Source organism: Oncorhynchus mykiss, chromosome 20 (genome assembly GCF_057628025.1).
Source record: "Oncorhynchus mykiss isolate SJ-2025 chromosome 20, ASM5762802v1, whole genome shotgun sequence".
NCBI lineage: Eukaryota > Metazoa > Chordata > Actinopteri > Salmoniformes > Salmonidae > Oncorhynchus > Oncorhynchus mykiss.
In genome coordinates, this window is record NC_143041.1 from 16423945 (window position 1) to 16450943 (window position 26999).

General features: G+C 44.6%; 2 protein-coding genes across 40 annotated transcripts in view; one reads left to right on the forward strand and one right to left on the reverse strand.

The window, feature by feature from the left end:
• The window catches only part of nrxn1a (neurexin 1a), a 66972-nt gene that overhangs the window by 24758 nt on the left and 15215 nt on the right, over window positions 1-26999 (reverse strand). For 19 of the 39 annotated variants that reach the window (XM_036955805.2, XM_036955789.2, XM_090212354.1 and 16 more), the window contains 11 exons: window positions 26304-26333; window positions 13175-13476; window positions 12629-12652; window positions 8706-8867; window positions 7124-7195; window positions 6738-6962; window positions 6451-6598; window positions 3451-3581; window positions 3136-3320; window positions 2348-2415; window positions 627-830 (listed from right to left, as the gene is read on the reverse strand). In XM_036955805.2, coding sequence (XP_036811700.1) covers window positions 627-830; window positions 2348-2415; window positions 3136-3320; window positions 3451-3581; window positions 6451-6598; window positions 6738-6962; window positions 7124-7195; window positions 8706-8867; window positions 12629-12652; window positions 13175-13476; window positions 26304-26333 — 1551 coding nt within the window. The remainder of the gene's footprint in view (window positions 1-626; window positions 831-2347; window positions 2416-3135; window positions 3321-3450; window positions 3582-6450; window positions 6599-6737; window positions 6963-7123; window positions 7196-8705; window positions 8868-12628; window positions 12653-13174; window positions 13477-26303; window positions 26334-26999) is intronic. The other 20 variants (XM_090212373.1, XM_090212384.1, XM_090212371.1 and 17 more) reach the window with 3 other exon arrangements.
• The window catches only part of ipmkb (inositol polyphosphate multikinase b), a 77501-nt gene continuing 52876 nt past the window's right edge, over window positions 2375-26999 (forward strand). Inside the window, exon 1 of the mRNA XM_090212385.1 lies at window positions 2375-2423. The gene's annotated coding sequence lies outside the window, so the exon portion shown is untranslated. The remainder of the gene's footprint in view (window positions 2424-26999) is intronic.

Below are 26999 nucleotides of genomic sequence, written 5' to 3' on the forward strand. Positions count from 1 at the left end.
TGACAGTATGTGTGTGTGTACCTAGGTTGACAGTGTATGTGTGTTTGTACCTAGGTTGACAGTGTATGTGTGTTTGTACCTAGGTTGACAGTATGTGTGTTTGTACCTAGGTTGACAGTGTATGTGTGTTTGTACCTAGGTTGACAGTGTATGTGTGTGTGTACCTAGGTTGACAGTATGTGTGTGTGTACCTAGGTTGACAGTGTGTGTGTACCTAGGTTGACAGTGTATGTGTGTTTGTACCTAGGTTGACAGTGTATGTGTGTTTGTACCTAGGTTGACAGTATGTGTGTGTGTACCTAGGTTGACAGTGTGTGTGTACCTAGGTTGACAGTGTATGTGTGTTTGTACCTAGGTTGACAGTATGTGTGTTTGTACCTAGGTTGACAGTGTGTCTGTGTGTTTGTACCTAGGTTGACAGTATGTCTGTGTGTTTGTACCTAGGTTGACAGTGTGTCTGTGTGTTTGTACCTAGGTTGACAGTATGTCTGTGTGTTTGTACCTAGGTTGACAGTATGTCTGTGTGTTTGTACCTAGGTTGACAGTATGTCTGTGTGTTTGTACCTAGGTTGACAGTATGTCTGTGTGTTTGTACCTAGGTTGACAGTATGTCTGTGTGTTTGTACCTAGGTTGACAGTGAGACGGACACGGCCCCCATCCAGCTCCAGTCGGAGCGTGTCGGCTGAGTTCCGTGATGTTGTTGCCATGAGAACACCGTAGGCCCGCTGGGAGCGAAACCGTAGCGACACGTCCTCCGCCTCGGTGTGCATCGCTACGGGCAACTGGACCTTCATAAACTTACTACCATCATAGGACAGGATGGTCGCATCTAGAGGAGGGAAGGAAGCAGAAGAAGACATGAATATCTGCTAGACAAAAAAAAAAAAGTCCAGACCAGCCCAGACCAGTCCAGATGAGAACAAATCAAGCCAGTGTCTCCAGTTTGATTTAAATGCCAGAAAATAAATCAAATTGAAAGCTGCTTATTTTCCATGAGACGGCTGAGAGAGAGATGGTTCTATCCTTTTTCTCTGTTTCTACCTTTCTCTGATCCTTCGTTCATCTCTCTCTCACTCCTCTCTCTCTCCTCCTATCTCTGTTTCCGTGGAAGACCGTTGGAGGCGAAAACAAGAGAACAGGAAGAGAGAGGCCTCATGAATACTAATGAGCTCAGTGTGTGTTTGTGTGTGTGTGAATGTGAATAAGGGAGTGAATTTCAGAGGGAACAGAGGAGTGTTCAGTAAAGCGAGGAAGGATAGAGCAAAGGAGAGATGGGGAGAAGGCGAGAGAGGAAGAGAGTGGAAGAGCGGGAGAAAAGCTTTTGGCTAAAATGCAAATGAATCCTCATTAACTGGAGGTTAGCCTGTTACATCACGGTAACATAACTACCTAACACATACGAGTGCACATACACACACACCTGAGTAATTTCTAAACAGCTGACTAATTGAAACGCTAAAATGGCACTTCAGCAGAGCACCTGACTGAGGAGGGGGGTAGAAAGAGGGAGATGGAGAAGGACGGATGATAATGAAGGCAGTATGTCTGAACGTGTCCTTGTGACGACTGCTCTGGAATAAAACTGAAGAAACAAACAGATCTGAGAGAATATTGGGGACAAAGAGATCGAGAGAGATATGAGGGAGATGGAGAGAGAGAGCGAGAGGGATAGAGAGAAAGAAAGAGGTAGAACCCGCAGGTAGGAGTAAACATGGCAAATCACTCTCTCCATCTGTTTCTCCATCTGTCCATCCTTTAATCCACTGAACCACCAGTTACTGAGTCTGAGTCTCTCTCTCTCTCTCTCTCTCTCTCTCTCTCTCTCTCTCTCTCTCTCTCTCTCTCTCTCTCTCTCTCTCTCTCTCTCTCTCTCTCTCTCTCTCTCTCTCTCTCTCTCTCTCTCTCTCTCTCTCTCTCTCTCTCTCTCTCTCTCTCTCTCTCTCTCTCTCTCTCTAATTTAATCTCCCTATTATGGACAGATCTGAGGTGTGTGTGTTTGTTAGACATTGGCAAGAAAATGAATTACCATGGTAACAGAATCAGCTGCTTCACCTTGACAACATGCTCGCTCTCCTCCCTCTCTGACTCATCTTTCTTTTCTCCATCTGTCTCTCTCTCTTCATCTTTCCCATACGTCTCTCAGGGATTCACTTCATCCATCACTCACTCAATCTACCTTCTTCCATCTCTCTCGGTCTGTCTCTTTTTATATGTTTTGTTGGTTCAGTGTGGCTGTTCAGGGGAAGTAACTATACAGTAGACAATGCTTTAATAAACCAGAGACTAAATAACACCTCCACCTCCTTCCCCCTCTCTCCATCCCTCCGTCTCTCCCCATCCGCTCACCTCTCTCACAGGCCCGTCCCAGGTATCCGGTCCCAGAGCAGTCACACACGTATCTGTTCCAGCCCTCCCTGCAGAGGTAAGAGGTTAGGGTTAAAGGTCAAGTGTCAAGTCAAGGGTCATGCCAGAGTAGATCCGACTACAGACTTCATACACTGGAATTCCTCAATTCACCCTTCACTAAAGCTTGTCCTAGGCGCTGTACTAGAGCTTGGTTAGCGACAGTTGTTATCCAATGGAGCGCTGCGATTGGTTGGCCAAAAGTCTGGGGCGGGGGCTTAGCGAAGGGTCCTATTGGTCGAGTTGGTCGAGCATGGCACTTTCCACTTTGATTTCCAGGGCCATCCATACGTAAAATATATGCACACATGACTGTAAGTCGAAATGGATAAAACCGTCTGCTAAATTAAATATATAAATTCAAGGTGCTTTATTAACAACGGGGCAGCAGGTAGCGGTTGGGCCAGTAAGCAAAAGGTCGCTGGTTCGAATACTTGAGCCGACAAGGTGTAAAATCTGTCGAGCAAGGCACTTAACCCTAATTACCCTCATTTGCTCCAGGGTCGCATACTACCATGTAAAACAACACATTTCACTGCACCTATCATACTACCCTGTAAAACAACACATTTCACTGCACCTATCCGGTGTATGTGACAACAAAACATTTCTGCCTAAAACTCAGTTAAAAGTGAAGGTAGTCCTTTAGAAACAGTCAGGCAGACGTCAAAATAGTACAGTAGACAGTAGACTTGACTTGAGTAAGTGGCGATGAAGTAGTACAGTAGTACCTGCAGGTGGCGCTGTGTTGGCAGGGGTTGGACAGACACTGTTTAGGAGGCTCTCTGGAGCAAGAGGGCTTAACCCCTACAGCCCTCTGAACCTCAGCCAGACGACGGATGTCCTTACTCTGACCGTCCACAAACAGGTCTCTCACGCAGCCGACATAGCCGTAGTTCAATAACGCTGTCCACACCTACAGAGAGGAGGAGAGACAGACAGATTACACACACACACACACGATACACTCAAGTGTGCGAACATACACACACACACACACACACACACACACACACACACACACACACACACACACACACACACACCTCAGTAGGGAAGATGAGTCCTTGGCGATCCTCTGGTAATCCTCCTAGGTACAGAGTATCATCCAGGTCTAGAATCTCACTGTCCCCTGGAGCTGTGTACGCTGTACGCTGTGAGTTCACTGAGATAGTACCTACACACGCACACACACGCACGCACACACACACACGCACGCACACGCACACACACGCAGGTTAGGGTGAAGGGTGGTCAATGATTAGGGTGCACTGACTGTAAAGTTGAGAGTCTGGTAAATGGCTCAAATGTAAATATTAAGAGACCTTTCCCCTCTGCCCCTCGCCACTTGCCAGACCGTCATTGTAAATAAAGAATTGTTCTTAATTTACTTGCCTTGTGTAATGGCAAATACCAAGAAGGTTATGATGCCACTTACTACCCAGATAGCACATAACGTTCTGAGAACCATATGTTTCTTAGAGCTTGGTGAGAGCTTGGTTGTCCAATGATTATTTTGCATACAACCTTCCCACAACTTCCTGGGAACAGATGTAGACTAACAGTGAAATGCTTACTTATGGGTCCTTTTTCAACAATGCAGAGTTAAAGATAATTGAAATAAAAATAATAGAAATGGTGACACAGGGAATGAATACACAGTGAATAACAATAATGAGTATTGCATTACATCCCAGTCGATGTGCAGGGGTAAGGGGTAAATGGTAGGGTTCGAAAGACTAGCCATGGATACATTTCATTTAAAATGTTGGACTGGTTTGACATTGGGAATGTTCTCAAATTGTTCCCGAGAACGTTAAGAAACAAAATGTTATTTTGTGAGAATCTCAGTACGTCAGCATGTTTCCTACAAGTTTCCTCCTGGTTCTATGAAACGTCACATTCTCAAATTGTTCTGAGAACGTTAAAGAAAACAATCCATAAAAACCACAAGAACGTTTCAGAGAATTGTCCCCAACTGATCTTAATGAGTGCTTGTTTCCTTTGAAATGGGGTCTGTTTGAATAGAATAAAATGAAAAGCTTTGTATGGGTAAAAAAAACATGGCATGCTAGCTCCATCTTGGTGGCGCAGTGGACGAATTCCATCTATAAAGAACAGAAGATTATTGGTTTGAATCTCACTGATGCCGTATCCAAATAAAAAAGAAATGTGTTTGCATGATTAATGCCTAAGGAAATTAATTTATATGTGTCCTATCTGTGCTTGGAGTTAGCAGTTTTATTAAAAATCTTATTGAAACATTCAGTGAACGTTTTAAGGATGTTATTCAAAAACCTCCAACTAGCCTATCATTTCCATTCTTAGGGAGTTAATAAAACCTCCCAGGAAAACGTTCAAGGAACCAGAGTAAAACGTTCTCAGAACCTCCCTGCAGCCTAAAAATGAATGTTCCCAGAACAGGCTAAATGTTCACTTCTGTTCTCAGAACGTTTAAAAAAACGGATTTACCGGTCAGGAAACGTATGGATTCGTTCCCAGAACAAATCAAGACACAAAAAAACGTATGTTCCACAACACCCATGAAATGTGCTTGCTGGGTAGTGACCTGGGAATAATTCCAACACAATCGAATAAAAGAGAGAAATCCAAGAATAGGTTTAGTCCATTTATTGTCCTTCTCTTCTTCTGTCATTGTCATAAACAAAAAGAGTAAGATACGGTTAAAAATGGTCTATGTTCCCAGGCAGACTAATTCCCACCACACAACCACTTGGCAGCAAAATATAATCAATGAGGACAAACCGGGTGCTAAACAGGTACACTACATAAACATCTCATTCCAAAATCATGGGTAATAAAATGGAGTTGGTCCCCCCCATTTGCTGCTATAACAGCCTCCACTCTTCTGGGAAGGCTTTCCACTAGATGTTGGATCATTGCTCCGGGGACCTGCTTCCATTCAGCCACGAGCATTAGTGAGGTCGGGCACTGATGTCAGGCGATTAGACCTGGCTTACAGTCGGCATTCCAATTCATCCCAAAGGTGTGCGATGGGGTTGAGGTCAGGGCTCTGTGCAGGCCAGTCAAGTTCTTCTACACACCAATCTCGACAAACCATTGCTGTATGGACCTCGATTTGTGCACGGAGGCATTGTCATGCTGAAACAGGAAAGGGCCTTCCCTAAACTGTTGCCACAAAGTTGGAAGCACAGAATCATCTAGAATGTCATTGTATGCTGTAGCATTAAGATTTCCCTTCACTGGAACTAGCCCGAACCATGAAAAACAGCCCCAGACCATTATTCCTTCTCCACCAAACTTTACAGTTGGCACTATGCATTGTGGCAGGTAGCGTCCTCCTGGCATCCACCAAACCCAGATTCGTCCGTCGGACTGCCAGATGGTGAAGCGTGATTCATCACTCCAGAGCACGCTTTTCCACTGCTCCAGAGTTCAATGGCAGCGAGCTTTACACCACTCCAGCCGATGTTTGGTATTGTGCATGGTGATCTTAGGCTTGTGTGCGGCTGCTAGGCAATGGATACCTAGTTCATGAAGCTCCCGAAAAAGAGTTATTGTGCTGATGTTGCTTCCAGAGGCAGTTTGGAACTCGGTAGTGAGTGTTGCAACCGAGGAATTTTCTTAAGCAATGCGCGCTTCAGCACTCACCGGTGCCATTACTGTTAGCTTGTGCGGCCTACCACTTCGCAGTTGAGCCGCTGTTGCTCCTAAATGTTTCCACTTCACAATAACAGCACAGTTGACCGGGGCAGCTCTAGCAGGGCAGAAGTTTGACAAACTGTCTTGTTGGAAAGGTTGCATCTTGTGATCCACGTTGAAAGTCACAGTTTGCCAATGTTTGTCTATGGAAATTGCATGGCTGTGTGCTCGATTTTTATACACCTGTCAGCAACGGGTGTGGCTGAAATAGCCCGAAACAACACATTTTGAAGGGGTGTCCACATTCTTTTCTATATATAGTGCAAGTACAGGTAGATACAGTATAGGGATGAAATAAATATAACACAAAACATAACAAACGGCACCTAGACCTGGTTACATAAAATCAATCAATCAGATACCTGAGCGCCCGTCCCTCTGGAAGTCGACATGGTACCACTCCCCATCATTGACCTTCCTGTCGATGGCCTTGGTCTTGGTGGTTCCTGAGCCCATGTCCAGCAGCAAATACAGGTGACCATCCAGCATCTCGATGGCAAAGAAATCCACCTGCAACAGTAACGGCAACAATAGAAAAAAACAGTACAACATGAACATCAACACCAACAAAAAGTATAAACATCAATATAATATGAATGTGTGTGTGTGCGAGGGTCGGTGCGAGGTTAATGTGTGTGTGTGTCCTTACCTTTAGGGTGGGGGGTGTGCGGGGGTCTTTGCGCTGCTGCTGTCGTGGTTTCCCGTGGCTGAAGAGCATCAGTCCGTTGGGTTCTGTCGTTCGGAAGTCAAAGGAGATTGACCCTGCCTTCTTGGCGCTCCACTTGCTTAATGCCACAAACGACTCTGGGGTGTCAAAGGTCACAGGATCGAGGGTCGCCACACTCTCACACTTAAACGCCACCATACCGCTCACCTGATGGATGGGGAAGTGCATTTAAAATGTAACACATTTTTACATCAAATAGACGCAATAAAATAAAGTGAAACAGCGAGGAATAGAGCTGTGCAGCAGTAGACTACTGAAGGTTTAGGATGTGATTTGAGACCAGTGAATAAGAAACTACGGTGTCTTACCTTCATCTTAGCATCTCCCTGCTTAGCCAGCCGAGACAGCTCCAACCGTACATCATTGTTCTTATACACCACCTAGAGGTCAGGGTTGAGGGGTCAGGATAAGGGTCATGGGTAAGAAGTTAAGGGAAGAGAGCAATCAATAGTCTGGTATGTCCCTCTCCTTGTCTCTTCTCCTTCAGTCACAATGTTCAGAGCTAGTTGGACAGAAGAAGCGAAACCTCAGGTAGCTCTGTCATGTTGCTTCCTCCAAACTTGTGCTGTCATACCAGTCTAGATAAAAGAGAGGAGACGAGGAGAGGAGACGAGGAAGAACTTATGAGGTGCAGTGCAAAAGGCTTCAGTTCATTAGGGTTCAATATAGAACCACTTTCTCTCTCCATCTTTGTCTCCAAGTGTGTGAGTAGCATTTTCATGGCTGCAATGTCACTCACACACACAAACATTCTGCTTTCATACATCAGACCTTTGTCTGTGAACTGTGCAGAACTCAGCTAAACGCATCACTGAAATACCCTTTTATATGTGTGTGTGTGAGAGGGAGAGAAATAATGTGTTTGGGTGTATATATGTGTGTGTATGTGCATGGGTTTGGGTGTTGGTGTGCATGAAATGTTGTACAGGGCTGATGATCAGTCATGCGAGTGTGTTCAGTCGTACATCTTAATTATTTCTCATGGATTAGCATATGATCACATTAGATATGTAAATGTGTCTCTGACAGCAGCCTGCCTACAACACCATCAGTTCCAATCAACCACACGCACACGTTATGTTCTTCTATCCTCGTGGGGACCACAACCATTCAAAATCGTATTTTCACTAACCATAACCTTAACTCCTAAACCTAACCCCTTACCCTTACCTTAACCCTAATTCTAACCATAACCCTAATGCTAACCCTAAACCTAACCCCTGAGCTTAAAATAGCCTTTCTCCTCATGAGGATGTGGGAAATGTCCTCACTAGGGAGCATTTTCCTTGTTTTACTATCGTTGTGGTGAACTGTGTGGATTTTAGGTCCCCACAATAGAAGAACCAACCCCCACCCCTCTCCCCACACACATGCTAATAATACTGATATCACTCTGTTGGCACATCATCTGTCAGTTTGTTTGTGAGTTTTTATGTGTCTGTTTATTTGTGTGCACATGCATTTTTGTGCATATGTCCGTGTTTATGTGTGCACGTGTGTGTGCGCTGTTGGCCCTTTTTTGGAGCAGAGCGGATGGATAGACGGTCTCGGTGGCAGAGCTAATTAGCATGTTAGCGCTTAGCGCTGCATCTGCTCCCTCAGCAACACTCATCGCTGATTCTCTCTGATGCTGCAGCCTGCACAAGGGAGGATGGTGTGTGTGTGCCTCTGCCAAATGTGTGAGTGTGTGTGTGTGTGTGTGTGTGTGTGTGTGTGTGTGTATCTCTCTGTCCCTTACTACTGTATACAGTATGAGATCATGAGTGTGTAGATAAGCCTGTAGGCCTAGCTCTGTATATGAAGGATTTTTGCATATGTAGATGTGTGTATTCATGTGTATGATGTGTAGATGTGTACAAGTGTGTTAGTGTGCATGTGTGTGCTCCCCACCTCTTTGAGGCAGCCCATGAAGTTGTTGCTAACAGGAGATCCAGGGAGGTCGGCAGTACTGGGACTTCCTCCCACATAGAAGAAATCGTCTGAGCCCAACATGGTGTAGTCTTCCTGGGTGTAGCCCGTAGTGGTCAGAATGCCGTCCACAGATATGGTCACCTATGCAACAAAGCACAGGGAAAGGACACGCTATACTCACACCAAATGCAGCGCTACGCGCTAGCCAGCCGAATTAGTCTGCCCCTTTCTGGCTTGGTAGGGTCTGGGGAGGTGGTCTGGTCTTGGCTGTGGTTGGTTGGTCAGTGGATTGGTTGGTCAGCTGGATTGGATTGGTTGGTCAATTGTTTGGGACTGGTCTGTGATTTGATTGGTCTAGCTGTGTTTGGTTTGTGTGATTTGATTGGTCTAACTGTGTTTATTCTGTGATGTCATTGGTTTAGCTGTGTTTGGACATGTTTCCTGTCTGTGTCATGAGGTGGTTTGGGCTCGTTAGAGTATTATGGAACCAATTCCGTTCTCAGGGCAGATCTGTCATAGAGGTAGAACAAATGCAAATCTGAGTCCAAGTCTGTGTCCTTTATACTCAAGCTGTAGTCGAGTTACTATTCCCTTGTTAGTGCTAGAGGCTGCGGTCCAAAAAACTTTCAAGAAAAGTTTATAATTTAAAATATTTTGCTAATACTGTAGCTACCTAACATTTGCTGTTGTAGCTAAGATGTTATACTGGAAATACATGTAATGATAGGGATGGACTTTACATGACAAAGTCACAAGTCTTTGAACTTGAGTCCAAGTTCAAGTCAACAATGTCCAAGTCCGAGTCAAGCTCCAAGTCATGGAAATCGTAGAGTCCTGGACTTGATTATAACATAAAACTGCCCTAAAAGCATTTTACTAATTTGTGCTTGAAGTCATTTGCCCTCAGGGCATCATGGACAAGATGCTATGCATATAAATTCTGCCCTGGGGGTGACCTTCACCCATACATTTATTTCCTTTATTTTGCATCTTAACAGTCAGTTCCAATATTTAGGTACATGGTAGCTATCTATGTTCATTATTTTGCCATCTATGGTATTAGCTTAGCATTGCTTGCCCCCTTGTTAAAATTAGCTGACTAATAGGCAATTTATACCTCTTGCATTGCATGGAGGAAATGTGGAACTCCCCATTTCATCCACAGACAATGGTGGGTTGACGAATTGGGGGGGGGGGGGGGGGGGGGGGGTCGTGTTTCTTGTAGATTCATTGCCTCAATTCTGTATCTCCACTCTGAACAACGCAAAAAGCATGACTTCTCTGCTGTTCTGCCTAAATATCACCATGAGCACAAGGCAAGAGAGTAGGTGTTGGGCTTAAGCAATAACCCTTTATACCATAGACCAGGGTAATTCGAAATAACGAGGGTGCGATTTTCAATACCGTTGGGGGTACCCCAGCCTTGAGGTGGCTGCGCGAGTGTGTGCTACACCGGTGCTTAAAACTATAAGTTTACCTTTAAGAAAACTAAGATGTGTCAAATAAAGTATGTTCAGCTCAGGTATCCAGCTTTGCATTTGGTTTGCTAACTTGCTAGCTAAGTGGCTAGATATCAAGAACAAGCTTCTTGGTTACAGCAGAGACATTCTAGCCTGACTACCAGACTCTATAGCTAACATTGCCATTGCCAAAGAGACTGGCCTTTCTGCAATTTTCAAATATGAACATTCTATCACTAATGAGCTCGAGGAGAATAGAGGAGTTGATCCTAATCCTAATTGATAGCTCTCACAGCTATCTTCCAATCACAATGATTATCCAAATATTGGTCACTTTATTCTCCATGGAACACCTATACGGCTGCTAAGCAACCGTTTTCTGTTTGTCCAGATGAAACTAGTCTGTCAAAAGTAGCTAGCTCAAGTCTAAATCCTCAAACTAAATATATAGGCTACTGAAATTACAACCACAAAACCTATTTGCTTTGATTTTAAGCCTCACAATACAACAACTTGCCTAGCTAACAGCTAAATGTTTGTTTTTGATTTTGTTATAATTTTTATTTACATTTTTGAGGCTCGGCATGTTGTCATGGAAAATATTCATGTTATTTCAAACAACCAAAGAGCAACTCCGCCGTTAATCCAGCTACATTTTGAACGTTGAGATTGCCAAAAGGACAGTATCTTTGGCAATGACATGGAGTGGCAAGGAGTGGAATGTTAGCTAAAAAGACTGGTACCCAGATTAGAGGCCTTCAATCCACTCCTGGATCAAGATCCCCGGTGCACTAAATTGTAAATAAAAAAGTGTGTATAGTGTGTGCACTTACGGTAATAGCAAATACTCTATAAAAAAAAGTGTGTATCGTGTGTGCACTTACGGTAATAGCAAATACTATATGATACAGAAACTGAATGACGGTATGAAAATCTGGATACCATCCAACCCTAGTGGGTGGATTGAGCTCAACTGGATGGCGGAATTTGCTCCAAATCAATGTCCCCTATTGTGCATTAGGGAATCTAGTCACCCAACATATGTTATTTTCAATAATTTTCAGGCTCCAGTTCAAGCAGTAATAAGATATGTGTCGAGTTTGAACCTCTTATGGCAACGTTGATGCTAAAGAAAAGCAGCACTCAGTCTTCTTTGTCAGTGAATCCACAACACCTCTTGACCTTTTTGCCACAACCAATTGTAATTGATCTGCCATGAGTACAACCAAATGATGAACATTGGTTCTATAAAACGCAAACAAGCTTGTTGTTGATTAGCAACAACGGCTAACCCACTGGGTAGATTAGAGTAACATGTGTACTGTAGCTAGCTCAGGCTATAGCTAGCATTAGTATCTAGCCAGGATTACCATGGCTATAGGTAGCATTAACATCAGTAGCTAACCAGGACTACCCTGACCATATAGCACTAGCATCAGTAACTAACAAGGATTGCCCTGACTATATAGCATTTGCATCAGTAGCTAACCAGGACTACCCTGACTATATAACACTAGTATTAGTAGCTAACAAGGATTACCCTGACTATATAGCATTAGCATCAGTAGCTAACCAGGTAAATCAGGCAAGTGTTAGTAAGGCCTCAACAGAGGCTCAACAGCCACAGTGGTTAGTGTGTTAGTTAGCGTGCAGCTGTTAGTGTGTTAGCTAATAGTTAGTAGTCAGTTCCAGGTTAGTAGAATAGTAGTTTGTAGTGTGTTAGTAAATGGTGTCATTGCGGTTAGTTGTGTTGAGTTTAGTGATAAACAAGATGTTAGTAGTGATGATGGTGTTGGGGGTTACAGTGTGTGAGCGGGTAGGGGTGATGGGTTAGATTGTGGGTGCGTATGTGAGTGTGTGGAGTGGGGAGTTAGTCAGATCAGCAGGTCTGAATGATGTGAACACACATACTGACTCACACACGGACACGCAGAGCGTTAGATGGGTTAGTCATGTCATTCCACACACATGCAGCCTCCTCTCTCTGCATGCAGTCAACAGCAGGAGGAAGACAGGAACGGGAAAACGAATGACAACAGCAGGATGGACAGCATACAGAGGAGGAATGGAAAGAGATTAGGATTTTAAAACAGTGGGGGAGGGGGGTTGGCCTTTCTCTGTGTCTAATGGACCAATCAGAGAGGCACCATGAAGTTGTACCATGCATGGGGAGCGGCCAGTCGCGTGCAAGTGAGGGATGAGCCAATCAGGACACGCCTACATATCAACCACAGGGAGATGAGGTGAATGTTGGACAAAGGTAAAAAGAAAGGTAGAAAAAAATTGTGTGGCTCGGAGGGGAGTGATAAGCGTAGAGTACCAACCGCCGTCATCCTGTCCTAGTATAGTTTTAGTTGTTCTACGGCTCAGAAAAAGAAAATAGACAAACCCAAACTAAGAAACAATTAGAATGGTATCTACCGAACAATGGAGTTTGTTTACCATAGCGTGTCCAATGCCTGAGTGCTTTGTGGGAGACGGGGAGAAAGGAAAGCAAAAAGTGTGAACAGAACAACTTCCAGAAAAGAAAAGAAAAGGTAGAAGGCCAGTGGAGGTTAGAGAGGAGTGGAGAAGGCAACAGGTTAGTAGTATGACACATTCCATGGATGGAGGTTAGTTAGTATTACTAGCAGGTTAGTAAGTACAGTTAGTAGTTAGTAGTTGGTACACACACACAGGCAAACAGCAGAAGACTACAGTTAGCAGCACCATTGTACCCCCAGCCTTGACGCTAAAGACACACGCAAGTGCACACACACGCATACATACTGTACATACATACAGTGAGTTTAGCAAAGATATGCCCTCTTTCATTCTCTCTCTCTCTCTCTCTCTCTCTCTCTCTCTTCCTCTCTCACACACACACACCCTCTTTCTCTCAGCCTGTCTTTCCCTCTCACCCTCTTTATCCCTTTCTCTATAACCCCCTCCCCCTTCCCCTCTCCCCCTTCCTTCCCACATCCCCCTCCCCTGCTGTTGCCAGGTTACCTGTCTCAGGTTGCGCGTGACCTTGACATCGTGCCATGCGTTATCGTTAAACTTCCCGTTAACCGGCTCCACCAGGGCCTCGAAAGCCCCGGACCCCAGGTTGATGACCAGTGACACGGCTCCGTTCTTTAAGGCCAGGTTGACGTAGTCAGCCGACTTTCCTGTGTGGAGCATCAGGCCGTTCCTCTGCAGGGTCTTAAAGCTCAGGGTGATCTCATCGCTGGAGGACTGGATGGGGCTGGGAGACAGGTCATAGCAGAAATACTCTGATCCCTTAAATGTTGCTAAGTAGTCCTCACGGGCTGGAGAGGAGAGGGAGGGAGGGAGGGAGGTAGGGAGGGAGGGAAGGAAGGAAGGAAGGAAGGAAGGAAGGAAGGAAGGAAGGAAGGAAGGAAGGAAGGAAGGAAGGAATGAAGGAAGGAAGGAAGGAAGGAAGGAAGGAAGGAAGGAAGGAAGGAAGGAAGGAAGGAAGGATTGGGAGAGAAGTGGGGAGAAAGAGAAACAGAAAACATTCCATGTTTGTTTTTAATGTGTAATAATATTTATAATATGATATCAAGAGCCACATTTTGAATGTGTGAACAGCAATGTTAGTGAAAAACGGAAACCTAATAACCGGAGGCATTTCTATATCTAATTCTTTGGTTGCTCATCCAGTAGTCTGGAATGAGTTGACTGCATCGTTCATGAGTGAGTTGACATTGAACCATATGGATCTGTCGTGATACTTCACTTTCTGATGAATTCAGCAGTCATTATGCATTCAATAGTCATTTGGCCTCCCGAGTGGTGCAGTGGTCTAAGGCACTGCATCACAGTGCTAGAGGCATCACTGCAGACCCTGGTTCGATCCCAGGCTGTATCACAACCGGCCGTGTTCGGGAGTCAAATAGGGCGACGCACAATTGGCCCAGCGTCTTCCGGGTTAGGGGAGGGTTTGGCCGGGGTAGACCGCCATTGAAAATAAGAATTTGTTCTTAACAGACTTTCCTAGTTAAATAAAGGTTAAATCAAAATTGTAATAAATCAAAAATGAAATCTGTCATCAACAGAGGAATGCTGTGTCGTTTGAAGTGATGTGTTCTTAAGCACCTATCAGCAACTAGCCATGCCAGCCCAGTAGCGCAGACAACCAGAACAGCCAACCACAGCTCAGACAGCTTCAAGCCAATATAGCTACTTACCATGTCCACCTTTACTGACTCTCAAGGACACTAGACTATCTCATTGTATATCATACACATACACACACATGCAGGGAGAAACACATCCCACACACCTGCACACACAGACACACCGGGAAGAGATGAGTGAGGCAACATTATCTATCTTTCTTTCACACCAATTCCCCTCTCCGAGTCATCCTTCCCCACTTCCTCTATCACTCTCTCTGTTATCTCTCACACCTCCCTCCTCTCCTGTCCTCCTTCCAGCAGTATCTAAGGCAACTCCCTGAGCCTCTGGCACTGGCAGCATCCTCTACACGTCACCACTGACTACAATAGAATGTAACGATCTACAATGTAACACAATACAATAAAATGTAGCGATAAGAATATCATTTAACATTCTTACATAGAATATAATTTAACATTTTATATAGAATATAATTTCATTTAACATTCTTATATAGAATATAATTTAGCATAATAGAATCAATTGTATGCCAGTATGTGTGCCAGGATGTAAGTGGGAACAGAAAGGTCTTTGCCAGCATGTCATCATGGGTGTGACCGTGTTCTGGGTATAATTACCTCCCTCCCAGAGTGTGTGTGTGTGTGTGTAAATATTGGTGTATTTGAGTCAGGAAAGCTATTACCAACCCAGAGCCTGCAGCGAGTCTTTACCGTGGAGGGAGGGCGAGAGTGAGCAGAAAACACACGCACGCACACACAAATGACAGGGCTGAGTGTGAGAGGAGACAATTTCTCACAATGAAGAAATCACCCACCCTTCCACCACCATTCTAGATCTAATTTACAGTCACGCCATTCGATTTCAGGCAACCATTCTGCCATTTTGGCTCTTATTTACAGCCATGTCATTAGATCAGACAGCAGGACATAAAACATCTCGACATCGATCTGTGGGCCAGTTCACAATTCTATCACACACGTACACACACATACACAAACACACACACCCACTGCAGCTGATGTGGTGGCTCTTTTCTCTTCTTCTCAGCCTTTCACATAGTCATTTGCCATTTCCATGGTAACCCTGTGCAATAGGGCTACAGCTGTGTGCGTGTGTGTGTTTGTGAGAGAGGGTGATTGAGTGAACAGTACATTATCAGGGACAGCTGTACTGAATCAAAATGGCGGATAGAGAAACAGCAGGCTGACAACACTACCTGAGAGAGCGAGAGAGAGAGAGACATATGCTGGTGTATCTAAATCCACAGTAGTAGTCCTGTAGTCGTGGAGATAACACGCTGCACCTCATTTCAGCTAACCATGCACTTATTCTATCAGCTCCTTCCAGCCTGCACACACACATGAATGAGCACACATACTGCATATACACACAAGTCTACACGTAGTACTTACACCATGTGTACATACTAGCACACGCATTTGTTGAGACACTCGCCCACACATACAAATGGATGTCCAGCTCTAGAATGTATGCTAACCACAGGAGGCTAGTGAGGGGAGGACGGCTCATAATAATGACTGAATGGAATGGTATCAAACACAAGGAAACCATGTGTTCGATACCATTCAATTTATTCCATTCCAGCCATTACAATGAGCCTGTCCTCCCCAACTAATGTGCCACCAGCCGCCTGTGATGCTAATGTATGCTAATACATGCAGACTCCAGATATTAACCTTCAGTCTGGTACATAGAGCCAAGTTATACCCTAAACCCTTTACACTTAAGTCCCTTAACATGTACACCATAGGGCCTAGTTGCCTGACCATTCACCCTGAATGTATTTCCTCTGCTCTCTTGATAGCTACATACACTCAGTCTGAAAAAGTCATCCTAGAAGTCGTTTGTTTGACTTCAAAATGAGGGGCATTGTGTAAAACAAATTCATCAGTGATTGGATGGTCTCTAATATATCTAACTAATCAGAGTATCAAAGTTGATGGCATCATCATGAAGGGAGGCCCAACCCATCGGTTTCTGGGGCCAATCCGAATGGTAAACCTGTGTTGACATTCTAGAAATTGTTAGAGAGGGCAGCAAATCCAGACTCATCGCGGAGACGAAACATCAGTTAGCCGGAGCGATGTGGATGGGTAGCCAGGCAAATCGACTCTTAAAAAAAAGATATATACACTACCGGTCAAAAGGTTTTAGAACACCTACTCATTCAAGGATTTGTCTTTATTTTTACTGTTTTCTACATTGTAGAATAATAGTGAAGACATAAAAACTATGAAATAACACATGGAATCGTGTAGTAACCAAAAAATAAAAATAGATTTTATATTTGAGATTCTTCAAAGTAGCCACCCTTTGCCTTAATTACAGCTTTGCACACTCTTGGCATTCTATCAACCATCTTCATGAGGTAGTCACCTGGAATTCATTTCAATTAACAGGTGTGCCTAATTAAAAGTTAATTTGTGGAATTTCTTTCCTTCTTAATGCGTTTGAGCCAATCAGTTGTGTTGTGACAAGGTAGGGTGGGTAAACAGAAGATAGCCCTATTTGGTAAAAGACCAAGTCCATATTATGGCAAGAACAGCTCAAATAAGCAAAGAGAAACGACAGTCCATCATTATTATAAGACATGAAGGTCAGTCAATACGGAACATTTCTTCAAGTGCAGTCGCAAAAACCATCAAGCGCTATGATGAAACTGGCTCTCATGAGGACCGCCACAGGAATGGAAGACCCAGAGTTACCTCTGCTGCAGAGGATACGTTCATTAGAGTTACCAGCCTCAGAAATTGCAGCCCAAATAAATCTTCACAGAGATCAAGTAACAGACACATCAACATCAACTGTTCAGAGGAGACTGTGTGAATCAGGCCTTCGTGGTCAAACCACTACTAGAGGACACCAACAAGAATCAGAGACTTGTTTGGGCCAAGAAATATGAGCAATGGACATTAGACCGGTGGAAATTTGTTCTTTGGTCTGGAGTCCAAAATTGAGATTTTGGTTCCAACCGCCGTGTCTTTGTGAGATGCAGTGTGGGAGAACAGATGATCTGTGCATGTGTATTTCCCACCGTAAAGTATGGAGGAGGAAGAGGTGTTATGGTGTTCGTGCACTTTGCTGGTGACACTGTCTGTGATTTCTTTAGAATGCAATGCACATTTAAACAGCATGGCTACCACAGCATTCTGCAGCGATACGCCATCCCATCTGGTTTGGGCTTAGTGGGACAAACAATTGTTTTTCAACAGGACAATGACCCAACACTCCTCCAGGCTGTGTAAGGGCTATTTTACCAAGAAGGAGAGTGATGGAGTGCTGCATCAGATGACCTGGCCTCCACAATCACCCGACCACAACCAAATTGAGATGGTTTGGGAAGAGTCAGGCCGCAGAGTGAAGGAAAAGCAGCCAACAAGTGCTCAGCATATTTGGGAACTCCTTCAAGACTGTTGGAAAAGCATTCCAGGTGAAGATGGTTGAGAGAATGCTAAGAGTGTGCAAAGCTGCCATTAAGGCAAAGGGTGGCTATTTGAAGAATCTCAAATGTATTTTGATTTGTTTAACACTTTTTTGGTTGCTACATGATTCCATATGTTTTATTTTGTAGTTTTGATGTCTTCACTATTATTCTATAGCCATAGTAGTACGGCCTCCCTGGAACAAATTAGGGTTAAATGCCTTGCTCAAGGGCACATCAAAATATTTTTCACCTTGTCGGCTTGGTTATTCAAACCAGCGACCTTTCGGTTACTGGCCCAACACTCTAACCGCTAGGCTACCTGCCACCCTGAAACTAAAACCCTTAAAATATATAGTGCACACTAGCTTCTAGCACTATTTAACACCTACAGACTGGTCTCTGTTACCTATAGCCTTGTTTCTCTTTACCCCTAGTCTGAAACCCCCCCTACCTCTCTCTCTCTCTCTGTTGCCATGACAATCTCTCCAGTTAGAGCCCAGTGTTTTGTCTTAAGCTAGATAAGATCAGTTTTATCCCAAGACTCTCACACACACACGCACACACACACACACACAAACCCCTTAACGCAGGTCATTAAGAAATTATGATAAAGTCAGAAACAGCTTCGGAATGGGCATCAATAACAAAATGGGTTTATAATTAATGGTCTGGCTACTTCAGCTGGCCTAGTTACAACTCACAAGTGCAATGAATGATGCTGCACCCACATAGGCAACAATGTTGTTGTTTTAAAAAATGCAATCCCCTGTGTGAATAAGGTCTATTGGTTAGGCACTTGGTCCAAATTGAACCTTGCTAATATTCTAAATGACAATAAACTTGTGAGTTAGTTGGGGGCTAGCTATGTCAGCCATGAAACAGAACGTTACCTTTGGTGACTGATTATGCCCAATAACTAGCTATTTAGCTAGCACAAAGGAAGTACGGGAAACCACAGGGAAGACGAAGCTGCCAGTAGGTAGTAACTATAGCCAGATGACAGATGAATGTTATAACAGCATTTCTGAATTCCATACACAGACTCATTGACAGGGAAAAGATAAGAATACCTTTTTTTTCTTATCACCTGAAAGCTCTACTAAACATATCCTGGGACTAAAACATCAGTAACACGTTGATTGTTATATTGTTTCCACCTGCCTCGGTCGGATTCGCTGTCGCTGTTTAATCGGAAACAATGACATCCAGTTTCGTCTTGCCGCCATTGCAGCATAAGTACAGTACATGTTTGTGTTTGTGTCTGTGTGTGTTTGTGGAGGACAGCCAAATAGGACAGCCAAGCCTGTTACTCTATGGTGTATAGACTGGAGTAGACCATCTCTGCCCAGATAAATACTGTACCTTGTCTATTCCCTCTCTCTCTCTCTCCCTCCCCTCCCGTCTCCCCCTTCGTATCAGAGGGGCTGTTCTGTCTCTCTCTCTCCCTCCCCTCCCGTCTCCCCCTTCGTATCAGAGGGGCTGTTCTGTCTCTCTCTCTCCCTCCCCTCCCGTCTCCCCCTTCGTATCAGAGGGGCTGTTCTGTCTCTCTCTCCCCCCGTCTCCCCCTTCGTATCAGAGGGGCTGTTCAGTCTCTCTCTCTCCCCTCCCGTCTCCCCCTTCGTATCAGAGAGGCTGTTCTGTCTCTCTCAGGTACATCAGGGCTCTGCCCAGATAAATACTGTACCTTGTCTATCCCCTCTCTCTCTCTCTCTCTCTCTCTCCCTCCCCTCCCGTCTCCCCCTTCGTATCAGAGGGGCTGTTCTGTCTCTCTCTCTCTCCCTCCCCTCCCGTCTCCCCCTTCGTATCAGAGGGGCTGTTCTGTCTCTCTCTCTCCCTCCCCTCCCGTCTCCCCCTTCGTATCAGAGGGGCTGTTCTGTCTCTCTCTCCCTCCCGTCTCCCCCTTCGTATCAGAGGGGCTGTTCTGTATCTCTCTCTCCCTCTCCTCCCGTCTCCCCCTTCGTATCAGAGGGGCTGCTCTGTCTCTCTCAGGTACATCAGGGCTCTGCCCAGATAAATACTGTACCTTGTCTATCCCCTCTCTCTCTCTCTCTCTCTCTCTCTCTCTCTCTCTCTCTTCCTCCCCTCCCGTCTCCCCCTTCGTATCAGAGGGGCTGTTCTGTCTCTCTCTCACTCCCCTCCCGTCTCCCCCTTCGTATCAGAGGGGCTGTTCTGTCTCTCTCCCTCCCCTCCCGTCTCCCCCTTCGTATCAGGGGGGCTGTTCTGTCTCTCTCTCTCTCTCTCCCTCCCTCCCGTCTCCCCCTTCGTATCAGAGGGCTGTTCTGTCTCTCTCTCTCCCTCCCCTCCCGTCTCCCCCTTCGTATCAGAGAGGCTGTTCTGTCTCTCTTAGGTACATCAGGGCTCTGCCCAGATAAATACTGTACCTTGTCTATCCCCTCTCTCTCTCTCTCTCTCTCCCTCCCCTCCCGTCTCCCCCTTCGTATCAGAGGGGCTGTTCTGTCTCTCTCTCTCCCTCCCCTCCCGTCTCCCCCTTCGTATCAGAGGGGCTGTTTTGTCTTTTTCTCTCCCTCCCCTCCCGTCTCCCCCTTCGTATCAGAGGGGCTGTTCTGTCTCTCTCAGGTACATCAGGGCTCTGCCCATTTATTTTCTCTCTCTGACCTTCCCCCCTCATCTCCCAATTGCATTAGTCGTTCTTTCTGCTCTTCTGAAACACTTCCCTATACATCCCCCTCTTTCCCTTTCTCCGTGGCCCTCTCTCGTCCTCCCCCTCTCTCTGTCGGTCTGGTGTGTGTATGGTCTATGTAGTGGTGAGGGTTAGTAGTGTGTGTGTGTGTGTGTGTGTGTGTGTGTGTGTGTGTGTGTGTGTGTGTGTGTGTGTGTGTGTGTGTAAAATTAGTTCCTTTGATTGCCAACGCTTTATGAGTCAAAAGTGATGAGTCACAATCCACCTCCCTCATAACACATACCGACTCACGCGCCTGCAGTGCACAACCCCCCCCACACACACATACAGTGCCTTGCGAAAGTATTCGGCCCCCTTGAACTTTGCAACCTTTTGCCACATTTCAGGCTTCAAACATAAAGATATAAAACTGTATTTTTTTGTGAAGAATCAACAACAAGTGGGACACAATCATGAAGTGGAACGACATTTATTGGATATTTCAAACTTTTTTAACAAATCAAAAACTGAAAAATTGGGCGTGCAAAATTATTCAGCCCCCTTAAGTTAATACTTTGTAGCGCCACCTTTTGCTGCGATTGCAGCTGTAAGTCGCTTGGGGTATGTCTCTATCAGTTTTGCACATCGAGAGACTGGAATTTTTTCCCATTCCTCCTTGCAAAACAGCTCGAGCTCAGTGAGGTTGGATGGAGAGCATTTGTGAACAGCAGTTTTCAGTTCTTTCCACAGATTCTCGATTGGATTCAGGTCTGAACTTTGACTTGGCCATTCTAACACCTGGATATGTTTATTTTTGAACCATTCCATTGTAGATTTTGCTTTATGTTTTGGATCATTGTCTTGTTGGAAGACAAATCTCCGTCCCAGTCTCAAGTCTTTTGCAGACTCCATCAGGTTTTCTTCCAGAATGGTCCTGTATTTGGCTCCATCCATCTTCCCATCAATTTTAACCATCTTCCCTGTCCCTGCTGAAGAAAAGCAGGCCCAAACCATGATGCTGCCACCACCATGTTTGACAGTGGGGATGGTGTGTTCAGCTGTGTTGCTTTTACGCCAAACATAACATTTTCCATTGTTGCCAAAAAGTTCCATTTTGGTTTCATCTGACCAGAGCACCTTCTTCCACATGCTTGGTGTGTCTCCCAGGTGGCTTGTGGCAAACTTTAAACGACACTTTTTATGGATATCTTTAAGAAATGGCTTTCTTCTTGCCACTCTTCCATAAAGGCCAGATTTGTGCAATATACAACTGATTGTTGTCCTATGGACAGAGTCTCCCACCTCAGCTGTAGATCTCTGCAGTTCATCCAGAGTGATCATGGGCCTCTTGGCTGCATCTCTGATCAGTCTTCTCCTTGTATGAGCTGAAAGTTTAGAGGGACGGCCAGGTCTTGGTAGATTTGCAGTGGTCTGATACTCCTTCCATTTCAATATTATCGCTTGCACAGTGCTCCTTGGGATGTTTAAAGCTTGGGAAATCTTTTTCTATCCAAATCCGGCTTTAAACTTCTTCACAACAGTATCTCGGACCTGCCTGGTGTGTTCCTTGTTCTTCATGATGCTCTCTGCGCTTTTAACGGACCTCTGAGACTATCACAGTGCAGGTGCATTTATTCGGAGACTTGATTACACACAGGTGGATTGTATTTATCATCATTAGTCATTTAGGTCAACATTGGATCATTCAGAGATCCTCACTGAACTTCTGGAGAGAGTTTGCTGCACTGAAAGTAAAGGGGCTGAATAATTTTGCACGCCCAATTTTTCAGTTTTTGATTTGTTAAAAAAGTTTGAAATATCCAATAAATGTCGTTCCACTTCATGATTGTGTCCCACTTGTTGTTGATTCTTCACAAAAAAATACAGTTTTATATCTTTATGTTTGAAGCCTGAAATGTGGCAAAAGGTCGCAAAGTTCAAGGGGGCCGAATACTTTCGCAAGGCACTGTATGCATGTATGCATGCACACACATACCGTGAAGAGAATGCACAGGCAGCCTTACTCATGCATATTTACACACAACACACACAGAAAGAAGGCACTCGATAAAGGTTATGTGTGTGTGTCTGTGTCTGTGTCTGTGAGCGTGTGTGTGTGTCTGTGTCTGTGAGCGTGTGTGTATGTCTGTGTCTGTGAGCGTGTGTGTGTGTCTGTGAGCGTGTGTGTGTGTCTGTGTCTGTGAGCGTGTGTGTGTGTGTCTGTGTCTGTGAGCGTGTGTGTGTGTCTGTGTCTGTGAGCGTGTGTGTGTGTCTGTGAGCGTGTGTGTGTGTCTGTGTTTGTGAGCGTGTGTGTGTGTCTCAAAGGTCATGTTTAGAGAACGCTTGTTGTGTGATGATATGGTTTAGTTTGTCCTCTCTGTAGCACACACACACACACACACACACACACACACACACACACACACACACACACACACACACACACACACACACACACACACACACACACACACACCTATACTAGATCACCACAGCCACACTGTAAAGGGGTTGCCATGAATTTGACAGTAACTTACAGGCAGCTAGTGGTAAGTTACTCTATTTCATATTGCAGTACACCTACTGTAATCTAAACACAGTATCAAAGCAAGTACTGTGTAAGGAAACAGTACAATACCATAAAATTGGCTGTACATAGTGTAAAAAGTCAATGTTCCTGTAATCGCAACGAATGAATGAAGGAGTGAAATTCATTGAGGGGAGATGGGGTTTGTATTTCTGTCATACAGCTGACATAAACCTTCTCTGTCTGTTGTAACGGATATTTCAGTTGCACAAGCAGGACGCAGCCCTTACACATTGCATTTCGTGTGATGATGTTAGCTAATCGTTGGAGTTGTTGCCGTATCGTAGCTACTAGCCACTACTACTTTGACTGCCTGTCTGCCTCCTGCTTAGCCAATGTTTATTCAAAAATAACATCAAATCGCTAATTAGACTGTGTGTCTGTGTCTTGCTTGTATTTGATATGCTGTCTCGATAGCTGAATGTAATTACACACTTGAGTTGTGCATCATGACACGAGAGTAGTCTTCTAAACAACATCCAAAACACTTCATTTCCTTGGGACCGATGAGACAGACACCAGTCACATGCCCGAATGCATGCATGCACACACTGATGCCAGAGTGAGTTTGACTGGAGCAGGACTGACTGACTGGCACTTTGGAGATACAGACCCTAGACATCTAAGGACTCTCTCTCTCTCCCTCTCTCTCTCCCTCCCTCCCCTCTCTCACACCCACAGACAACCCCCCCCCCCCCCCCGCCCGCTTCTTGAGAGAAACACATTTCAGATAGTCAGCTTCAGAAAGCTTCTTTTCTCTGAGCCGACGGCCACTTCAGCCCCCTCTGACTGCTTTTACATTGCTGCGTGCACACGCACACACACGCACACGCACACACACGCACACGCACACACACCACCTGCATGTACAGCAGCCACATGAACAAAGAAACATTCCAATTCCACACACATACAGCATCTTACATTAATACAGTGTGTAGCCATTCAGTATAGCTCACCACCATACATTCGAGCTCATAGCCATACATAGCCATAAGCAAGAAGGAATCGTATACCTCTGAGCTTTCCTACAGATGTTGAAGAGAGAAAGGGAAAGAGGGAGGAGGGAAGGAGGGGAGAGAGTAAGTTGGTTGTGTGAAACTAAGAAAGCAAAAGGGGAACCATTTTGAAAAGGAAGAAAAGCAGCGCTGGCGTCAAACAAAACCAAAACACTCCCAATGGAGCAGAATATGCGTTTTTTTTAAACACTATTACACCGTATTGTATTAGATCTCTCTCTATGAGTACCACACTGCAAGCTAAGTAGCACTCCCACCACCAACTACAGTATGCTGTATGGAGGTTTAGAATGTAAGAGACAAACTACTACATTCTGTCACTGATGCATTCCAAACTGTGTTTGATTACCTCTGAGTCTGAAGTGGTGTGTTACAGTACAGTGCCACTAAAGTGAGAAGTGGTAATAGTAGTATAAGTAATACAAGTAGAAGTGGTGTGTTTGTGTAGTTGTCATGTGCCTTTACAGACAGGACAGAGCTACAGCGGTGTGTTTGACAGCGCTGCTTTTATACACTTTTGTTTCATTTAATACACTGTGAAAAACTACATGAACAGAGAACTGGCCAATAAGAGGGGAGTTCCCATGTGCAGGAGTCAGGCAATGGGAGGGGAAGGGATTGCTGCAGGGAGGGGTTAGGATGAGGCACCAAAAACCTGCAACAGACATACAAGCCGCAACAACACACACACACTAGTGATGCGCAGGTCAGCTGTTTGTTCATTCGCACCCTCCCACAAATGCTAATAACCCATCCGGAACCGCCCGACTATATGTGATAGAGTGAAAGTCTGAGGTACGAACCCGACCCTAAGCGGCAAATATAGAAAATGCGCTGTACAGAGAGGGCGGAGCAATTTTCTGACAGGCCTTTTAGATAAGCCTATGTTCCTGCTTTTAATTTAAGACATTTTATTTGCATTGGCTATTTGTTAGTCAACTTGTTTGTAATTAAATACATGCAGCTTCTCTTCTGTCTTACTTGTTGCCCTAGAATACTAAATGCACCTTCACTCACCAGAATAATGTCATAAATCGATAGAATGAAGCCTTGAATCTAGTTGACATCGGTAACATTGTTTCTTTAATCTCTGCTTCTCTCATGCAGCAAAGACATTTAGAGTCCGGGGAGAAAGTTCAATAACAAAATAAAATGGAACGATTTTACCTTTGACCTGTTTTAAGGAAATCAAAAGCTCTGAAAACTACCCAACATGTTCCTGATAAGAATTCAGTTTGGCTTGGATGCATATTTTATGGTTGAAATACTATCAGCTTTTACGATGCTGATAACAATAGCACTTTTACAGACGGTCCCTAACCGTGCAGTCATTCTCTCAAGATGCTGAAAGAAATCATATTTCTCCACTCCTGTTCCCGAGTCAAAATGTACATTTGGTGTATCATTTTACTGCAAGAAATGCTTCATTCTGCAGGAGTTAATATTATATTAGGCTACATGTGAGAGGTTAAAGACACTACAGTCAGTGTCCAGATTTCAGTTACTATTCCATTTAACCCACTGCAATCATCCTCTTTTACCTCTTCACCAAATCTTCCCCATACATTAGGCTACCTACTGTTCTGACCCTCCTTCTATTTATTTTCAACTCTCCATTTCGCAGCTTTTCTCTTATTGAATTCAACTCCGACATTGGCCTATTTGCCTCAGTGGATCGACGTTAACTTTTTCTGCCCAAGTCCCAAAAACCATTTGGCAATTGCTGTGTTTTTGGCGAGCGTACAGTTAGCCCCTAAAGCTTAGGCTTAGGTTACGCCCTAAAGGCAAATCAAAATAATGAAATAAAAACCTCAGTGTAGCCTATAGATATGAACTCCACAAGAATGATACATTTATGACATTTTAATGTATTATTTTCTCTTTATTCAACAGGCCCGCCCACCACCCACCTGCCCTTCATCCACATAATATTTTAAGACCCTAAACCCGCAGATATAACCAGGGGGACTGTGGGTTATGAGTCAACCCACGCATCACTAACACACACACACACATGCGCACACGCACACACAACAAACCGTCCATGGAACCAGACCTTGATCTAGGATCAGTTCATATCCTAACACTAAACCCATATCCTCACCTTAACCACACATCTGGGATCAGTTAAGCCTCTCCATATCCTAATATACCCAAAATAACCCAATATAGACAAAAATCAAACCTGACCTTGGATCAGCGTCTAGGGTCCGGTGGTGATGAGGTTTGGGGTGAGGGGTGGGGTGGGGGTGGGGAGGTGGGGAGGTGATGGGGAGCAGCAGGAACGGGGAGTGATGTCATAGTGATGTAATAGGTCGTACCTTGGTCGCCGATCATCAGGTGAGCCAGACCTTAAAGGAAGACAAGAGCACAGTCAGCACAGCAGAGGAGCATGACGTGGTTTTGTCCACACACACACACACACACACACACATACATACATACACACACAGGCACACACATGTGCCCACACACACCCGCTCAAACATACACACATAGACACACACTCACACACCATCATGATAGCTACCGTTGCTAACATTTGCTCACAGTGATGCTAGTGTGCGGTGAACATTAGATAAAAATGTCGACTTTCTATTAAATACTGTATATAGTTAGAATAGCACAGTGATTCTCAGTTTGGAAATTGTAGATACTTAAATTGTAGACAGAAATTACAATTTGGAAATTGTAGACAAATAAATTGCAGATACTACCAGGGTTATCCTTACCTAGTGACGCATTCCTGTAAAATGTGGGTACGTTCATTCAGATCGTTCAACTGTAACTGTTGCAAGCTGACAGTTCACTGCAAATGAAAGTCTTTTTGAACGCACCCTTGACCTGTGTGGAGCACCAACAGCTGGTAGAGGGGGTTCTACAACCATCCCTGCCACCCACACGTCTAGGACACACACCATGTTTAAACTTGTTGCTCGCTCATGTTGGTGTATATGTGTGTGTAGCTTCTACATATATCAAATAACTGCGGAATCACACACACACACACACGCACT